The 19875-nt window shown below is 36.1% G+C and overlaps 2 protein-coding genes across 2 annotated transcripts in view; one reads left to right on the top strand and one right to left on the bottom strand.

The window, feature by feature from the left end:
* The window catches only part of LOC142345630 (vacuolar protein sorting-associated protein 33B-like), a 227883-nt gene extending 208861 nt beyond the window's left edge, over positions 1-19022 (top strand). The window contains exons 2-5 of the mRNA XM_075397787.1: positions 12123-12356; positions 12424-12831; positions 16626-16952; positions 18006-19022. Of these exons, the coding sequence (XP_075253902.1) occupies positions 12129-12356; positions 12424-12831; positions 16626-16952; positions 18006-18860 (1818 nt within the window). The 5' untranslated portion in view covers positions 12123-12128 and the 3' untranslated portion in view covers positions 18861-19022. The remainder of the gene's footprint in view (positions 1-12122; positions 12357-12423; positions 12832-16625; positions 16953-18005) is intronic.
* On the bottom strand, positions 203-5477 carry LOC142346133 (uncharacterized). The gene is made up of 3 exons (XM_075398639.1): positions 2837-5477; positions 2450-2598; positions 203-428 (listed from the first exon to the last, which is right to left on the bottom strand). Exons 1-3 carry the CDS (start codon positions 5453-5455, stop codon positions 203-205), a joined length of 2994 nt encoding a protein of 997 aa, XP_075254754.1. The 5' UTR covers positions 5456-5477.
* Positions 19023-19875: the final 853 nt, after the last annotated feature.

Here is a 19875-nt window from a genome sequence, read left to right as displayed (position 1 = left end):
CCTCCGCTTTCCCTGCTCTATGGATAATGATCAATTTTAGTTTACAATATTATATCCCGTATAACGGTATACTAATCAATTGTAATCGATAGTACCATGTCTCATGCATTACAAACCATTATCATTTTGTGCATGCGAGAAGAAAACACATCCGAAATAACCAAATCCAAAATGTTGGAGAAATATTTAACTCAAGAACATTCTAGAAACTCACCCGGTCTCGCCTGGCTTGCATTTGAGCAGGTAAGTGAACCTGTTCCATGTGGTACTGCCTTTTGTATGATGAGGTGAACTTTCTCGGACAGAATCTGCACTGGAGAGGAGCAGCACCTGAGTGCAATCGCATGTGAAGTGAGAGTGAACTCGGAGTTACAAATTGTCGTTTGCATAAATGACATCGGAACAGCTTTGTTGTTCTCAAGTGGCTTCTGAAACATCCTTTTCTCAACTTTCAAAATAGTTTTTAGGCAAGATACACAGCAGCCCCTGGTCTACCGCGAAATAACTTCTCAGCGCCAAAAAATAACGGCTTGAGTTGTTACGGAAAACTCGAAAACTAAGCATGATAAATATCGTCCGTCTCACCCTCCACTCAACTTTAAATGCCTCCTCTACAAAGGTATCTCGAAAGCTCTCGTCAATGCTTATCAAAAACTATTCGCGCAAATGTTCAAACATACCCGGCAGATTGCCGGAAAAAAAGCCAAGCCGGCATTGATTCCCATAACACCAATTTGGATTGAAGGAACAGAAAAACGATGATAAAAATTGACCGTTTCTTAAAAAAGTATTTTTTTCGAACTATTTTGATTGGATTTCGTAGCTATGCATACTCCCGTTTTTTAAAGAGAGGATGCAGGGGCCAGTTTCAAAGAGATGTTAACTAAGTCTTATGAACAAAGTTCAAGTAGCGGGCATCTAAAATTGGGCTTTATGGGTTTATCCAGTTTCTATTTTGCTTTCGTTTTCAGTCAAAAATCCCGTTTCTAAGCCAAAAAAATTTAATGCAAAATGTCGAACAAGGTTTGAACTAAGGTAAGGAAAATTTTGCTCGACGAAGTTAAAAAAACATAGCAGGACAAGTCCTCACAAAATTCCAAGAACTTTCAATGACAAAACATACCCGGCAGATTGCCGGAAAGTAGCCGCCGTTGATTCCCATAACAAAGATTGGGATTGAAAGAAAAGAAACTAAAGCAAAAAAATGATTTGTACACAAAGAATTCTAAAGTGCAAACTATTTTGATGTCAATTTCGAGCTGAACATACTCCTGTTTCGCAGTAAGACGACACAGGGGCTAGTATCAATACCAATAAGCATTAAAATTGGTAACTATGAACAGAGTTTGAGTAATGGGCATCTAAAAATGGGCTCATGGGTTTATCCCATTTCTATTTGATTTTATTTTTTGATACTGACTCTGTTCATTGTGAATTGCTTTGCTTAACAACTGCTGTCTAAAAACACTTTTAGCAGAATGAGAGAAGAGTGAAACTAGCATAGAGAACTCAAAAGATCTCGCAAAATGTTGAACAAGCTGTGAACTAAGGTAAAGCGAAAAAATTTTTATTCGACGAAGTAAAAAAGGAGCGCTATAATAGCCAGCTGAGGCGGCTAAAACAAGACCAATAATAGACTTTGAACGGATTGCGAGAACCATTTAGAAAAAAAAGTCGGACCAAAATATCTGATGTGAGCAAAAACCACACGCGGAAAGCGAATTCTTTTCTCACTCTACTTTTCATGCCGCAAAACAATTTGCTTTTTCGCTCCACTTCCTGCTTCGGCGTAACCAAAATCATCACTCCACTTTGACTTCAAAAATCATGAAAATATGTGAACAGATCATAAACATAGCTGGCAGATTGCCAAAAAATAGCCACAACAGTTTCGTAGATCTGCAGTTTTAAAAATATATTATAAAAGAAACAGACCAAATGCTGATTTTTTTAAATGCTGAGATGTTCTATTTTGATTTTAAAAAGTGTTTAACTTATTGGTGCTTCTATTAACTGCCCTCAAATAGCCTTCACTCAGATTAACAAACACACTCACTTGACCTCATCTCTTTAAATTAAGGTAAAGAAAAGTCAATTTCAGAGCGAGGAAGTCCTTTTTGAGAGTGAGGTAAGTCACCTGTGACCAAAAATTGAATCACGCGAATGAACACCAAAACCCTCTCCACTAAGAGTGAAAAACACACAAAAATCTTCGATCACTCAAAAATGAAGAACTGAAGCGTGAAAAAGACACTCAAGAAGTCACAGGTGTCAAAGATGTTCTAGAACACATGCGCAAAAAAACGGTTAATGGGAAAATTTTGCCAAAAAAGACCAACACGTTTACAATAATTAGCTCAAACTTCGTTCGAGAGCAATGTAATGTGTATCTAAACTAACTGAAACGGTTGTAGATGAAAGAGTGAAACAAATTATTATTATAACTTACGTTAAATGGTAAGTATAGGAGCTCTTGGTCTTGTAAGCTTTGCTGCACATAGTACATTGGAATGGTCTTTCGCCAGTGTGACTGCGCTGATGCTGTTTCAAAACTCCTCGAGATGAAAACGCTTTCGGACAATCTTCGCATTGGAACACCTACAGCACAACATCAAGAACATGACAAGCCGCACGTGTAAGTACTGAGACAGTTGCTGATAAAATTTCAGCTTTTTTCGTATACACGTAACCTTGCTTAAAAATACGCACTTTGCAAGATTTAAAATCCAGAATTTCGGGTTTAAAATCGGGTAATAAGTACAGGATAATCTAGCGCTGCGGCGATCCGGCACTTTAAAATTTCACGTGAATGTGCCAAATACAATTTCAAACATACCTGATCCTGTGTCATTCTCAACTGTTTATTGTAGCTCCTCGCTACCGATGATCCGTCAATTCTGACTTCTTTATCGATTTCATCGATTGACTTCAGCAAAATCTTCTCAGAAACTGTCACATTTAATTGCTCCTCCATTCTGGTCTGGGCCATTTTCAGCTTAATGTCCGCAGCATCCTGTTCGCTTATTCTGATGAAATCTGGGTCTTTGAACCTGGGTGGGGGACCTTCGGCGCTTAGACTGCCACTTAAACATTGAGGTTTGATCACATGATACGCCGTAAAATGATGTTTCAATCTGGCGTAAGTTGAAAACGTCAAATGGCAAACTGTGCATTTTGTTTTAAAGTTACGAATACTGGTTCTAACTTGCTCAGCACTTGTAATATCTTTCCGCACAAATTTACTCGATTTCGGATTCTCTAAGTCTGTTGTCCAAGTTTTGTCTTTTCTCAGCTCGGAGCCGGTTTCATCGTTTTCGAGTCTAGATCCAGTCGCTCTATTTTGGTCATGTTCTTCACCAGTTACCTTTTTCACTGATAAATCAACAATGTCTGAGGACCCATGCATAGATACGCGGTGTGCTTTGAGCTGTATTCCAGTCGCGTATTTTTTGTCACAACTTGGACATGCCATTGATCCGTTTTCTGATCGTTTGTCTCTGAATTCATTTTTATTCACCTTCAGAATTGCAGCACTTTGTCCATTATTTTCGTCAGGAACAGTTCTTATAACATTTAGATCAGGATTTTCGAATTCTTCTTGACGTTCTTCATTCAAGGTTGCTTCGTCTGGAACTTCCAATCGCTGAGTTTTTATAGGCGAAAATAACGCTGCATCCAAGTTTGCATTTGGGTCTCTTGTTCTGTTCGGAAATTCAGGATTGAACACATTAACATCAAAGCCTTCACTATCATTTCTAATTTGAGAACTGGCATCCACATCGCCGAGCGTTTGATGCATATTTTCACCTTTTTCTTGCCCAATGGTCGTATCACTTTTATCATTACAGTCTTCTGACGCTATTTCTTTTGCTTCAAAAAATAAATTAGGCTTTGTGGGATCCTTATTCTTCTTGGTAACAATAACAGTTCGCTTCCTCAAAATATTAGGAGTTCTCGTATAATTCCTAGTTTTAACCGGCCGCTGTCTATTTATATTCTGTTCCGAGTTACTAAATATGTAATCATGATCAATGCGAGAAACAAAACTGTTCTCTTCATTAACTTGTGGCCTCGAAAAATCCTCTGATGAAGCAAAATTACTCGGGTTAACAGCAAATATTTCCTGGGAAGCGGCGCTTTTCCCCAACATAGTATCATTTAACGTTACGGCGAAGTTCGAATTTTTAGCATTTATACCATCATTTGATATAGATGATTCTGTACTATGTCCAGGGTTAATATGTTCCTGGCTTGCGTTCGATTTATGAGATTGAAAGTTCGATTTCGACGCTATCGAAATTGTTGAAGTTTCTGTTGTTTTGGAATGTTGTGGCAATTCGAGAATGGAATATTCTGGACGACTGCTTTGATGTTGTTCAAGCCATTTCCCGGCATCTAATAGGGTGACCTCGCTTCCATATTGCTTCGAATCTGGCTTGGGAATAATTTTCAGAGACGAGTGCGCATCGCCAACAGCTATGGCATCTGTCACCGGTTCTGGAATGTTTAAATTCTCATTCAAATTCTTCCTCAAACCAGATTGGTCAATTTGATCCAGTTTCAACAATTTTTTCGCGTGAGTTTTGATATGCTCTTTGCATAACGACACTAGTTTGAAACTTTTACCGCAATACGGACATAAAAATGGCTTAGTAGTGCTATGGGCCATAGCTTTGTGCCATTTCAAATTAGCCTTCACCGAGTAAACTTTCGGACATTCATCACATTTAAATTTTTTGTCATGTCTGAAATGCTTTAAAATGTGATATTTCAAAGTGACGTTTGTTTTGAATTTATCGTGACAAAGCGTGCATTTAAACTGTTTCTCACTCGGCAAATCGTGAGACTCGACATGTTTTCTGCGATCGGAATTTTTTGCGAATCGTTTTCCGCATTTCGTGCATTTGAATTTAAATCGCTCGTTGTTTTTGACTAGTCTGGTTAGCTCATGGTCTTTTCTAGAAGATAGTGTTTTAAACACACCCGCGCTCGTTACCAATAGCGGGTCTTTCAAAACAATATTGTTCAGAGATTCATTTACCCCAGCTCTTACATTATTATGAGAAATTTCTTTCTGACATTTGGTTTGTGTTTTTGTCTCCAAAGTCGTAAGCGTTGTTTTTTCGTGAGTTCTTTTATGAGCTTCCAGCTGACTTTTTGTCACAAAATTTTTATCACAGAAATTGCACATAAACGGCTTTAAAGTTGAGTGCATATTTTTAACATGAGCTCTCAAAGTTTGACTAGTGGCAAAGACTTTGTTGCAAAATGCGCAGAAAGTGAGTTGTTTTGACACTTCTGAAGAATCATGTCGAAGAAGGTGTTGATCACGAACGTGTCTGGATGCGAAGTTTTTCCCACAATCAGGGCACTGGAATGGTTTTTCGTTCGTGTGCTTGCGAATATGACGAACTAAACAACAAACAGTGCTTGTGAAGAATGTTAATGGATTCATAATGATAAATTCTCCGTTTGCAATCAAGGCATATACGCAGCATTTAGGTTATATCAACAGCAGTAAGTTATCACACTTGACGCACCATCAGATATACTATTTGAATTCCTTATCGGAGTTTGGACAGAATTACAATCCTTTGATAGAGATGGTGTATTTGGAAAATTGTCATTTGAATTTTTAAAACGCCTAGAGTCAATACTAAATACCGCTGCTTTATAATCACGAAAAGAAAGCGTTCACAAAATTGCTAGACAGGAATGACAATGAAGGTTTCACACACCTTATAAAAACGTTCAAAGTTCTGCAAAAAAAGCAGATATCCCGGAAGCAGAGATATAGAGATATTAGATTCTCTCATTCTTTTATCCTTGCGCATACACAAAAGGTGGAAAAAGTTCAGCCAGACACATTTTCTCAGCTACAAAACTCATACCAGTGACATGGCCTCAATTAATGGATCAACTTCCAAAAACACTGCACTAATTTTATGACCCCAAATGGTTTCCAGCAAGCTTTGTAACTATCACAGTATTACCATCTGAAATTTTACAAAAAATGAAAATTGATCATCAAAATATTGAAATTAAACTTCATAATGTCAATAATCAGCCATTCACAATTGCAAGTTTTACAGAAAACACATATATATCTCTTGCAGCATCAGCAATAGACAACATGGATACAATAGTCTTTGTACAAACGAAGGACTCCAATTTAAATGAAAACACAGAAACTGACTTTAATTCTGCACTATTAGATGATGAACAATTTTTTCATCTCACACTGCCAAAAAAATTTTCACCGATTGAATTTAAAAAAATTAACAATAATAATAAGGAGGTAAATATTCATACCATTGATAATGCTGAAATTTACCAAAGTCACAGAAATAGACAACCTGTGATCTCATCCGAATTGACACAAAATTCGGACCTATTCAATTCATCTCTTCCATTACTATCTAATATAACTACACCTCTACCACGCTTACAAAAACAACATTAAGTACACTTAAACGCAGAAACTGCTTTCTAAAATACATCAACTCAAACGACATCAACAAATAATTCAGCCCGCAAAAAGTCATCCTTTAATTTTAAAAAGAAGTCACAAGCACAGGAAACCGAAGAACATCTGTGCTCGGTCATTACTGCTGCCAAGTCTGCGAAAAGACCTCGTCCTACTGGACAAACCCCCCCCCCCGCTTTATCTCACAGTCTGTATTCCCATACCAACCTATCAAAGTCAAGCGCAAATACCAAATATAAGTCAATTACAACAAAAACAAGAACAACCAATAGACGAACTCAGGCATAATTGCAAATGCAACTTTACAACAACAAACAACACTTTTACTGCTCCACCACGAGCATTTAATCAATTATTCGAACAAACCACAATTCTCTACTCAACCAATTAATTTTTCTAACAATAATAAGACAAGTAGTTCCGAATTGCCACAGTCAGTTTACACTGTTTCTAATATAGACTACATACTGCAAGATATTAGTCTTATTTCAGACACTTCCACTTCTGATCCATTAAACTCTCATTTTTCTTCACCAACTCCTTCACAAATTGCAAGTATTTCATTCAATCCGCCCCAAAAGTCTGGTAACCGATGATGAGCGTGTACTCTCACAAGCTCACTGGAATCACTCTTTTAATATAGTCAATTCGTCACCTTCTTTTCAAAATTCGCTAACACTAAATGTCACGGTACGTCACCTACAACTACAACAAAATCAATTTCGTGCGCCCCGCATTAATATCAGCACTCTCACCATTGTATTGGTACAAAACCCGATAGTACTCGAACTTATCCAACTTTTCCACTAAAATCTGACCCAAAACTTTTAGGTCCCTACCCGGCATTTTTGGAGACCATAATAACCGTGAACAACTACATAATTGAGCAAAACAAAAAAGTTTTTAAAACATACAAAATAACACCAGGAAAAAACAACGAGCATTTGATCTGCTAAAGCGTTCTAATATAACTTTTTCAATTGAACAAGAGAAAATAATATTTCATCCACATGCCGCTTCTCCACCTGTTTTTTGCGTTTAAACAAACCCATCACTCTTTATTTGTAAAAAAAATACACTACTCATTTGACAGATACACAACGAAGATCGCAGAATACTTTGCTTTCAATAACCCTCACTCTGGACGATCTTGAATAATTCTATTACAGTTTTGATCATACTCGCAATTAATTTATTTTTTTCATATCCATAACCCATAGCACAACCGAATAAGGTTGAAAAACGCAATATTTCAACTCACAAATTAGGAGTTCATCAACTGATAGTAACACTTCATGATTGCTCCCCACAGCATGCAGTATAGTCAGCTCAATAAGATTGATGAATTTAAGATCAAACCAGCAGATTTTCAGCTCTTCTCTGCCCAAGTATCAACCATTTGACAGTTTCAAACACTTCAAGTACTTGCATACGCTCTATGTGCAAAACTCAGCGACAAAAAAATTTTTTGCCACAAAATCTCACTTAAGAGAGGCCTCCGGTTTGATCATGATAATTGGTATAATAACAATATTTTAAAAAGAATAAACTTTTCTTTCCCATAGATTTTGAACCTCGTAGAGAATTTGCACGCATTGGTCTCATAAACCAATAACAATATCACCCACAATTGATACAGTTTGGTTTACTTAACGACCCACACTAGCAAGCTAACATCGAAGCCAAACAAGCCCGTTTTCAACTAGATCGCTATCACTGTTTTGCTTTCCAAAACGGAAATCTCGTTTATAATGCGGGGGACCACGAATGGGTCCCCAATTCCACAGGTAATCCGTGGACTAACTGCCTTGGACAAAACCCGAAACAGGAATATCACGTCTTTCACTCACTAGGATGATCACTCCAAATAACTAGCAACACGCTCATTTTTGACGTTAATTCAGAAGGTTTTTACTACGGTAAAACCTGCATTAAATATAATCCCGAAACGCTCTACTGTCCACAAAAACTTAAAAATGCTATTTAAATGAAGCACTCACAAATAATGAAATTAACACTGGGCACCAACACAATTGCCACATATACACAAGTCGTTTTCAGGATTTAGCTTTCTATTATGAAGCAGCACCCTCTCGTTTTGAGGTACCCACTAAATTCTTTTAAAAATGTAAAGAAGATCACTGTATTTTGCTGCAAAATATTAAGATCTGTTTGTACAATTTAAAGAGGGTTTTAATTTTGCCACAGGCAAAACCGCGCAAACATTGAAGGATGTAGACATGACCATTCCAAACAAAGCACCCTCTTTTTTACCTTACACTAAAACAGACATCCGTAACGGATATGTAGTCCCACAAGTATTACAAGTTTATCGCACATCTGGAAAATATGAATTCTTTTGAAAACAGAATTGGTTCGGTGTTGCACACCCTAACGTAGAGATTGACATAAAGCTCGGCTGTATGATTACTCGTGTATTGTTTACAATGAACCAAACGATTCTTTAAATATACAAAAATTGCTGCAATCTTGATAGCGGTTTAAAACAAATCGCCTCCATAATATTAACACAAAAATTCCCACTAGTAGGATATTTTGTCACAGGACAGTGAAACACATTCGCTACACTGAAAAGTTCCATTGTTATTTCACTCTTTATTTGCAAAAACTGTTTCTTCACAATTTTATGTATTAGAAAACAATGGTTTTGAAAGCATCTCTATATCTTATCAATACAAACTTCAATTTGCAGACCAAGTCACACGTAAAACATTTCTTGGTCTATAAAAGCTCCTTGTAAACCGGATAATTTAGATCAGCAAATCTTGTTAAACGTCGATAGCAATGAATCATACCGTTTAACGCCTTATTAAACCAAGAAACCACGTTAAAGCGTTCACGCTCGATGAAATTGAAAGCCGCTTCACCCACGCGAACTTTACTACAAAACAACTTGGCATATATAGCCAAAGAAATTGAACTGACTCTAAAGATAAAAATGAAATTTAACCAATTTGGAGATGACGCCGCCAAAAAAATGAAATAGCACAGGCAGTTAACTTTGCCGACCTTGCAAAACATGCACAATTTTCACAATTACAAAGTCAATGCACAAATTATTTTAATAACTTCTTTATTAACGGAAAAGGATTTACACTTCGTGATCTCAATTGGCGTGATTTAATCAACAGCAACTATTTAAAAGAATCCCCCATAGGAGTTCATGGATACCCATGGTACGTATTAAAAAAGTGGCCATAATATGGACTGTTTTCAATTATTTACACTTCTTGTTTGGACTGTTTCGTAGCGCAGTTAACGCATACAATCTGAATTCACTGACAGGCCCTAATGTCTCATTAGCTAAAAAAATAACTTCCCAATTTTTTGGAGTATTCTCAAAAACTATTTTTCAGGAGTTGCAAATCAGATTCTTTTCATTTAAAGCCAGCTTCACCGAAAAAAAGACGAAAATATTCTGTCGATAGTAGCACTCCACACTCTTTGAATGAATTGAATCTTTCACACAAAATGTTTGACAGTTTCTATGAGAAATTTTTCTCTCTTATACGTAATAGACCTCCTAATTTTTTGAAATGTACATGTGGATGAAATTGGATTCAAGTTGATTGAGAATTCCTAACAAAGAGAGTGCCTTTTAAGGAAATGGAAAAAAATTGTAAAAGAAATAAAAAACAGCAAAAAAGTTGCAAAACAGGGAACAAATTGAGAGAAAAAATTTGTTTAAATTAATTTTGAATTTTTGTATGCATGAAATTGTGACAAACTCACTTGATAAGTTTAACCGGAGCACAGCCGGCAAAATTGTATGAATAAGCTAAGGTACCAAAAAAAACTTTTCTGAGACCTGTTCGTTCCATCCCGGAATTGTCTTACAATAATCATAACAAATTTCTATTACACTTTTTCCAAAAGATTGAAAGAGCAAACATAAAAACTAACACAGATGACGCAAGAATGTCTCTGGAGAAAAAATACTTGAAAAAGATCAACAGATCCTATCTTTTCATAGAAAAGTTTTTAGACCAACGTTTCATTATAGGAAGCCATTAACATTGCCTTGCAATGGCTTTAAGCCAGGGAAGATAAACCAGACATACCTAGAACAACAGTGGACAAGGTCAGCTTGAATTAGTTGTAACAAACGTCCATTTCAAATGCAATGAAATTGGTACCACCAGAAAGACGGGTTGGCAATAGGTGCGTCCTTGGCAGGGATTTTGGCTCACTTTTAAACGAAATACTCGGAACCACAGTGAAATTACTGACACCTAAATGTAAAACCAACGCACAATTGAGCACCTGTCGCAAATGCGAACACCGTGTAACAGCACATTTCGGGGTGTTGATAGTGAAATTTGCAATAGATGGTTCAACGCAAAATATCAGCGAAACAGTAACACAGAATATGATAGCAAGGAAAACCAGATCTGGTTGTGTTCATTCTGCCGTGAAAATGGTATGATTGACAAAAACCATTCGTCTGAAACAAAAATTTTTCTAAGATCTGTCAACGATATTGTGTGAAGAGTTCGAGGTGACACCAAAGAGCTGTCAATAACCTCCATCCAAATCTTCAATTTACATTAGAGACAACGGATGACAAAAACAGCTTGTCATTTCTGGACATGGCAATTAACGTAAAGCCGGAGGTTACAATTTTCGTACATGGTATCAGAAACCAACAGATACTGCAAAAATTTTGAATTATTGTATTTGAGCACCCCTTAAACATAAAAAAAGCATAATACAGGGAACAATAAACCGTCTTTTCCGAGGCACTAGCTTTTGTGAAGCGTTCCACGAAGCATTGACTAAAAATGAAAAATTTTGGGAGCATAATCAATATACCCTGCATTGGGAAATTGTCAAGGATACAATTCACAAGCTGTGAATGAAACAACGAAGAAAAGGATAACGCTGTCATAGCCGTGAAACAACAGAAAAATAATGAGAAACAACAAATTATATAACAGTACAGAGGCAACAATTCTAAGGATTTTGTTAGAAGCTGAACAAAATTCATCCTGTACAAACAAATTTGGCCACTCGGAAACTTAAAGAGCTGTTTACCTAGCCTTAAGTCTAGCTTTGATGAAGATAGTTTATGAACTCACTTGTAAGGAATACAAATCCATCTATCTAAGGCAGATAAGCCGAACTTTTACCGCACAGGTTGCAAAGCATGTCAAGGCGGTCTAAACAACGGGAATATACGCAATTGAGTGCAGCAGTAATAAAACAGCTTTCCAGTGGAAGATATTAGACCGCTGCGGCAACCAATCTAAGTTAGTGACACTGGAGGCGCTTTATATAAGAACATTGAAAGGGGCCATCAACACGCGTGACGAATACCGAACACGAGAATTGACACTGAAAGCTGTTTGGAGATGAAAGTCCAACTTGGGCTATAGGTTATCTGACAACTAAGCTGCTGGGGGCTATTATGGGAAAGACCCAATTTTTAACGGATAGGAATGCATAACGTATTTGGGGGTTTAAAGAGAAATTTCATCCTATAATGGAATCAATCTGATGCAAATGAGCCTTTCTTTTGAAGGAGTCGTAGAGATGACGCCTCTCCATCTCCAGTTTAAGATCAGAGTTTTCTACCTGCCAGTAGGATCTGTGTTTATGTTATGAGTGATTTCAGTGTGTAATGGTTGTTTTTGATGTTAATAACTTAAAATTACTCTGTCAAAAGAAAATCACGGAATGCATTCGAGCTGTCGGATCAGGAGAAAAACATTTGGTAATCCAGGGCTCTCTTATGAGGCCTTTGGACAGAATGTGCGGTGCTGGGTTTCTTAAATCTTGTGGAATTGGGAAAATATTCAGATTTGATGATTATTGCTCAACAATTACAAGTGTAGATGAGAATACTCATGTAAGTATTTGACTGTTAGTTGTAGCAAATTCACGTTTCTAAAACAATAATCTGAAATATGTTTTAGGTAATTTTTCTTCTGCGGTCGGAGATAACGATCTTGAAGCAGTTAAAGCGGTTCATTGAAATTATCGAAGCTCGCAGGAAAGTCGTGAATTTGCATTCATTAATTGTTCCTCGAATGTCTGAAGCTTTCAAGAATTTATTTGAAATGGAAGGCCTCTACGATATTGTATCGTGCATCGAGTTACCTCTAGAATTCTTACCTCTGGATGTTGATCTGGTATCCTTGGAACTGCCAGACCTATTTAAAGAGTTTATGCTCTGCAACGATTTCAGCAATCTAACGCTCCTATCTTCAGCATTATGGGAGGTAGAAGGCTTTTTCGGCATTCCACATACAGTGTTTTCTCTTGGAAGCACTTCAAAATTACTATCCGACATGATGGCTTCTCAGCATTCACAGGAAAAATTAGTAAGTTAATGTTGTCGAGGTCATGTTCTTGTTTGTGGCGTTACTTGATCTAATACTAGGGGAACAACTTCTAATCCTTGTCAAAGTAATGTTCAGCGAAGTGAAAAATACTTTAATGTGCGTGAATAGGTATGCTATAATGAGTATTTTATTTTATGTGCTAAAAGATAGTAGAGCGAACCCTTTAAAGTGGCATTAAACGATGTTTCTCCTCAAAATTGTTTTGACGTTTTTGTTCCAACCCTTTCAATTTTTTGGGGAGTCGGGAACTTAAGGCGACATTACCTGGCCTATGTCCGAAAAAGAAAAATTTCAGAACTTTTGGCGTTTTGTGGAAACGAGTGGCAATCCTTCTTAGCCATTTTTCATTTTGCGTGAACTTTTTATACGTTGAAATCAGTTACCCGACTCACTATTTGGAGCATGTAATTAGCCTAAAGCTTCATTGCCCGGAATTTATTATTAATTATCTAAGACCAAATTCTAAGACCTAATTGTTCTCGTGAGCAGTGAAATGGGTAATCAGTGATATGGGTAATTGCAAAACTGCTAATCGTCTTTCTAATGCACAATTAGTATCGAGAGGACATTTATGAATTTAATTACCAATTAAGCTTTTTTCATTTTGGTCTATTTGACACTACTTTAGTCATTAGAAATTGCACGTGGAAATGAGTTACTCGTCGTGGAAACTAGTTTGCGAAATTGAAGAAAATATGAACGAAAGATGTTGGCTGTAACTATTTTCTACACACGCTTGTAATCGTATTCATAAAATATGGTCGTTCAAAATAGAAGCAAAATCGAGTAATTTTACTCGAAAAATCTGTTATTGCTCCTGTAATAGAGCCTTGTTTTTCTATTCAATCAGTTTGGCCGATCGATATCTTTTGTCCGGAGATACAAGAGTGGTACCAGTGAAAAGCTCTGAAGAGACTGAATTGATTATTTAAAACCATTGTTTAATATTGTCTTGGGCGAGACATTTTTCTTTTTATTAGCCGCGAAGCGATAGCGGCTATTATTGGGGACATCGTCATTTTGACAATTCAATGAATTTGAGTTGTCTTTGGGCGCTGTATTTTTTTAAAAGATCTGTTCACACATTTTTTTTGATTTTTGAATTCAAATTAAAGTAGTGATTTTGGTCACTCCGAAACAGGAAGTGGAGTGATAAAGCGAGTGGGTTTGCGGTGTAAAATTTTTTCGCTAATTTTAAAGTAGAGTGAGAAAAGATGTTTGAACAAAATTTCGCTTTCTCGCTAGTGGTTTTCTGTTCACATGCGGCAATTTCACTTTGATTTTTACTTTTTTCAATTTTTTGGATTGGTTTTCTATGGTTTTCGCAATCCACTCATAGTTCATTTTAGGCCTAGTTTTTTGTTTGAACGAAATTTCTATTTCTCGCTAGTGGTTTTTATGTTCACATGCAACTTTTTGACATTGATTTTCCGTTCTTTTTTATTTTCTTGTTCTGAATTTTTTAGAAATTGTTTTCCCAATTCACTCCTTGTCTGTTCGAGGTGTAGTTTTTTGTTTAGTCAATAAAAGTTCTTTGAATGTCCTGCTATGTTTTTTAATTCGTCGTCTCCATCGATGATTCTTGCGACCATCAACTTTTTGAATTTCAGTGATTTCTATTGCTTTGCAGTTAAAATGTATGCTTGACGTCATTTTTTCTGCTTTTATGTCAATTGTGTGACTTGCCTCGCTCAAAGAAATGACTTCTGAATTCACTTAATAAACTTTCAATCTTGTAAACATTTTTTAGTTAAAGATCAATAATGCGCATCTAAGTAGTGCCAAACGTATATGCCCTAATTCTTGAGTAATAAAGTTGAGTTTTTGATTTCGATTAATTTTGAAAAAGCTCTATTAGGGGTTTTTCCTAATTGAGCGTATGTATCTCAAAAAATGACTGTCCGAATCTAACCCAAAAAGTCTTAGTGGTCTATTAAAGGACTGGTGGTGAATCTGGCTATCTTATTTCTTTAGTTTGATTTCCTTGGAAGGCCACAATCTTCTATCGAGGCTACGTGCATCTAAGAATTGCCAAACTTATATGCCCTAATTCTTGATTATAAGTCTGGAGTTTTTGATTTCGAATATCAATTTTGAAAAAGCTCTTTTAGGGTTTTTCATTATAGACCGTATGTATCATAAAATTTACAGTCCGAATATAACCAAAAAGTCTAATGCTCTATTAAAGGATTGTTGGTCGATCTGTCTATCTTATTTCTTTAGTTGTTTCAATTCATTGAAGGCCACAAGCGTCTATCGCGGCTATTTTCCGGCAATCTGCCGGCTATGTTTTTCAGTTTTGCCGAGAAAGTAATTTAAATAAACATGTCTTCTATGTTGTTTGATCCTTGTTTGAAAATATTCTTCTACAGTCAAATTCTTCCATTGGCTAAACCCAGGCTAGGTGCAACATATTTTTTGTCATGCGATTTGTGATGCATTAAACCGTTGAGCTGTTGTTGACCATAGTTATGATAATCAAGTTAATTTTCAATTGGATTTACTTTTTCAAAATGTTCCTCGCATATCAGTGTTCCTCCAACAGTCAAAATGTGGTATAAATCTGTTTGAAAACTTTAATCTTTTTGCTAACCAGGAGTTTTTATCAGTTAATCAACAAGCAGGGAAATTTGTTGTTTTTAGAGAATGCCTTCACAGCCATCTTTGTACCTAAAAAACGGCTTTATTTCATTCCCTTACTGGTTTTCACTACTTTAAAGCTTCAGAAAAATATATATTGAATGCGAATCTCCAGCGTGTGTTGTTTTAAGAAAGAAGTTATATACTTTTATGAGGTCAGCTGACTTTTTGTTGTAAGTTTTTGACTTTTGTCTTTGCTTTTAAGTTGTAACTTTAGGAATTATACAATTTTGATGGACGCTGAAAACTTTGGAAGAATGTACTTTTTGGTCTCTACTCTGGTCTTTCAAATCACCATTATTTATTTGAAATATCGGCTTGACTATATGATCTGACAATTTGTAATCTTCTTAAATAAGAATTTCCAATTGCCGGTTCAAAAATGGTTAAAATTGCTTTTCGGCTGCTAAATATTACCTCAATGAAGCCCGACTTCTCATCTTTCAGTCCGTTTTTTGATATTCTACTAGTCTTACGTTTGTTTTTTTCCACAATTTGATGTTCATCAATAAATTACATTTTAGAATTTGTTTGAGAGTTTAGTAAGGTTTCGAAATAATTTTAAACCGGTGTTTAAGTTAGTGTTCAACATTTCTGCGAATTTTTTTTTGCTTCCTTTAAATGGTCAAACTTGTAGGCAACGATTAAGCGTCCGTCGATTCAATCTTTTTAATGAAATTTGTGAACCATCGATTTTCACCTTAGATTTTTTGTAACTTTTTTGTCTTGGGAAACGGGATAAACTGGTGAAGCCCGTAATATGTATAGGATTCCCGAGATAAATTTATGAAATGAAAGGCTTAGCTTGTTTACAATTTTGGACAAAGACTATGAAAGTCTGAATATATAATTTCTGGTTCGTTAGACCGGTTGGTTGGTTAAATCCAAGTTCTCTTTTTAACTTCATTGCCAACTTAATTATCAGATAAGATTTGTTTGATCATGCTATTTGAGCTTAGCCATAGAATTCAAAAAATCATTAAATCAAATTACATGTTATTTGTGTCCATTAGTTCGCGAATTTTAAATCATTTTTAGGCCCAAATTTTTTGCTTAACCAATAAGCAATGTTAAATAGAAATAACTAACAAATGCGAAAAAGATAGATTTAAATAAATGGTGTACGTCTTCAGGCTCACGATGACGGAGATTCAGATATTGACATTGTCATTTTAATGGACAGGAGTGAAGACTTGGTCTCCCCTCTCTTATCACCTCTCACATTCCAAGGAGCTTTAGACGACCACTTTGGCATCAACTGCTGCTACATGGAGTTCAAACCTCCCACAAGTCAAGATGCATCTAAAGTTCAAGAGGGTGCATCAGGTAAAGGTCAAGGTGATACTTCGTCAAGTGCTGCGCCCACAATTTTAACCCTGGGTCCTGAAATTGAGGTGTTTGCTCAAGCGAAGGATCTGCATTTTGCACAGGTTTCGGAGTTTGTCAGAGCCAAGCTACAAGTAAGTTCGTTATGCATGCTCTCAACTATGAAGATTCTAGATTGCTAACCTAAAAAAGGTACCATTGTGAACCGTATTTTTATTCTCCTTGCTACGAAAGACCTGTTACTAAACACCCTGTCACAAAAGTAGTCAAAACGAGGAAATTTGCGTTCAGGTGCAAGAATCATGTTTTTATTTTGCCAAGGTATATGTCAGTACTTTCATAGATATTGGTGGAACTCCTTCCCTCGCCGTTATACTATAATTTAATGACACAGGCATTTGACAAAATTTTTTTATCAAGGGATAAAAATCAGAACAGAACTGGATTGCGGGTATTAAAAAGCTGGTCAAATCTTGAGCCATTTAAATCAGGAAGTTATTGAGTGCTAAATTTAACAAAAATACTGAGTGGAATCGCTTAAACGTTATAAGTAGAAATTCCATACTTTGAGGTAATTTAACTGACTATACGACTAACCTAACTATAAAGCTAGGGTTCCTAATTTTTCAGATTTTTATTATAGCTGCGAAGCTGTAAGCTGAACGTAGCTATATTGCGGTGCTCTTGGTTTTTTTTTGTTTCGTCGTCTGACGCTCTTTTTTCGTTTTACATTTGTTCACACCGCAAAGCTGAAAAAGTCAAATTTTCTGAATGACTTCTTCTTCTCACTAACGGCATTTGCGCGCGTGACGTCATTTCTCACTCGCTTTTGCGAAAGATTTTAGGTTATTTGCGTGATTAGATTTTGATCATACGACTTACCTCACTCAATGAAATGACTTTTGCACTTTAAAACTTAAGTTTAATTTGAATTTGTTTAAGGTCAAAGGAACTCCTATGTGCAGTAAAGGTCCCTAATAAGAGGCTTCTGTGGAATGAATTTTAACAAGCTGTATTAATTTATTGCTGAATGTTTTTAGCCTAGTTTTTTGAGCGGCGTCAATTTTTTTTCAATTTAGATCTGTATCTGTTTCTATCTCTATTATATGGCACGCAGGTCTATTCTTTCGCAGCTATTCCGGCAATCTGCCGGCAATGTTTCCGTTTTTGACAAAATATTGTTTCAGGAATTAGACGAAATAAAAGAATCAAAATCAGACCTCAAGGGAATCAACGACCTCAAAAACTTTGTAGCCAACGATCTCAAAAAGTTTCAAAACGAATCAAACATCCTTAAAAATTTATTAGCTGCAGTCGATATGGTCATAGCAGCCGGGAAACATACACGTGTTAAACAGTTACAAATAGAACAATCAATAGTTGCACGAGGATCATATGAACGAAGCGACTTGTCATATCTGGAAAGTTTATTTTGCCAGCAAGTTCCAATCGAGTTTGCGCTGCGAAATGTTTGCCTGTTTTCAGTAGCTTCCGGAGGATTCTCGTCAAGTGATTTAAAAATGGTGAAAACCCGCTTTTTACATTGTTACGGATACGAACATCTCTTAACCTTCAATAGTTTGGAACAAGCTGGTTTAGTTGTTTGCAATTCAGATCCAACTACTAAAAAACTGCCGGGTTTTTCAACTTGGGCTAAAAAACTAGGTTGTCTGGCGAACCCTAATGCCGCTAATGAAGGTCCGAAATTTGACAATCCGTATTATGCTACAAATGGAACATTTTGTCCATTAATATACCGGGTTCTTGAGTTTATTTGCACGAATAAGGGCGAAGAAATTAGTAAATTGTATGGGGCAACTTTTCAAACCAGACGAATTGCTTCTCAAGGTCACAGACGCGACAAGAAAGTAAAGTCTATAATTATTTGTCTAGTTGGTGGCTTGACGTACTTAGAGTGTGCAATTGTTCGACTGTTTGCGGTCAAGTTTAACGTTAATGTTTTGATCACAGCAAGCAGTATGATTAACAGTAAACGGTTTCTAAAGCCGCTCATCGAGAACATTGACAACTCAACTGAATGAAAGATATTTTTTACAAAATAATTTATAAATTTCGAGTTTACAATTTTATAAACCTACAATAAATGTATTTTGAAATTTTCTGTATAAATTAGTTAAATTGTAACTTGAATTGCCTCTATTGAATTTTTTGGTTCTCCTATCAATTTGAAAATTCTATAAATACTTTTTTAGTAACCGTTATTTGTCATAAATGGTTTCATAAAGTAGACAAAGCATGACAATTACTTATACATAGAAAATGAGCTCCAACTAAGTGACCAGGTAATTTCTGGCGATAGTTTAGGTAGAATTCATTCTTGATTGTTAGCGACTAGCAATCAGTGGCATATTACAAATTAATATCAGAATCTTGGTGATTGTTGAACATCATTGTAGAAATGCGATAAATACGAGAAACCAATCTTAGCAAGCACATATAGTAAAGATATTCAGAAAACTCCGAAAATTGGCTAATAGCGGGTTGCCAAAGATGATCGACGAAGCCTTGTAAGTATCGCTTGCAACTATTGATGTGGACTTGCAATTACACAGAGGAATAAACGTGATAATCACGGCGGCTGATCATTAATGATAAATAACTACCATAAAAAGTTTGAACTTGCGTATTAATTTAAACAAGAGTTGAACACCTCTTATTAATCACGCGGAGATCATTTAAGATTCCTTGGCATTTAAGATCCTTGGAGGAGACTTGGCAAGCTAAATGTTAGCGATCGGTGTCTGCGTGGAGATACAAAAGTTCTATCGTCGGAGAGCGTTGCAGAATTAAACCAATTAAGTACGAGAAAGTTCCAATATGGCAGAAAAATTAAATTTAAAATTTGTATAATGAAATTGCTCTTAATTTTCCTCATAAACCAATTCTATGGCGCTACAATGACGCTTTAGAACAACGGAATCTGGTTTAAAATGCAGAATTTTTAAAAGTTTTTAAAATAACCTTAAAGGTGACCTAATGTTTTAATAGCTTTGACAAATAAGTTTTGTCAAAAAAGCAATTTAGTTTTAATATGTA

Source organism: Convolutriloba macropyga, chromosome 9 (genome assembly GCF_964194025.1).
Source record: "Convolutriloba macropyga chromosome 9, txConMacr16.3, whole genome shotgun sequence".
NCBI classification, from domain to species: Eukaryota; Metazoa; Xenacoelomorpha; order Acoela; family Convolutidae; genus Convolutriloba; species Convolutriloba macropyga.
This window is presented reverse-complemented; position numbering and strand designations above follow the sequence as displayed.

Bases quoted from the DNA above. Each gene is read 5' to 3' on its own strand.
- LOC142346133 (XM_075398639.1), bottom strand. From the start codon at position 5,455: ATGAATCCATTAACATTCTTCACAAGCACTGTTTGTTGTTTAGTTCGT. The intron at 2,599-2,836 runs GTATGTTTGAAA...GTTGTGCTGTAG, and splicing joins TGAGAATGACACAGGATCAG to GTGTTCCAATGCGAAGATTG. The intron at 429-2,449 runs GTAAGTTATAAT...AGGATGTTTCAG, and splicing joins TCCTATACTTACCATTTAAC to AAGCCACTTGAGAACAACAA.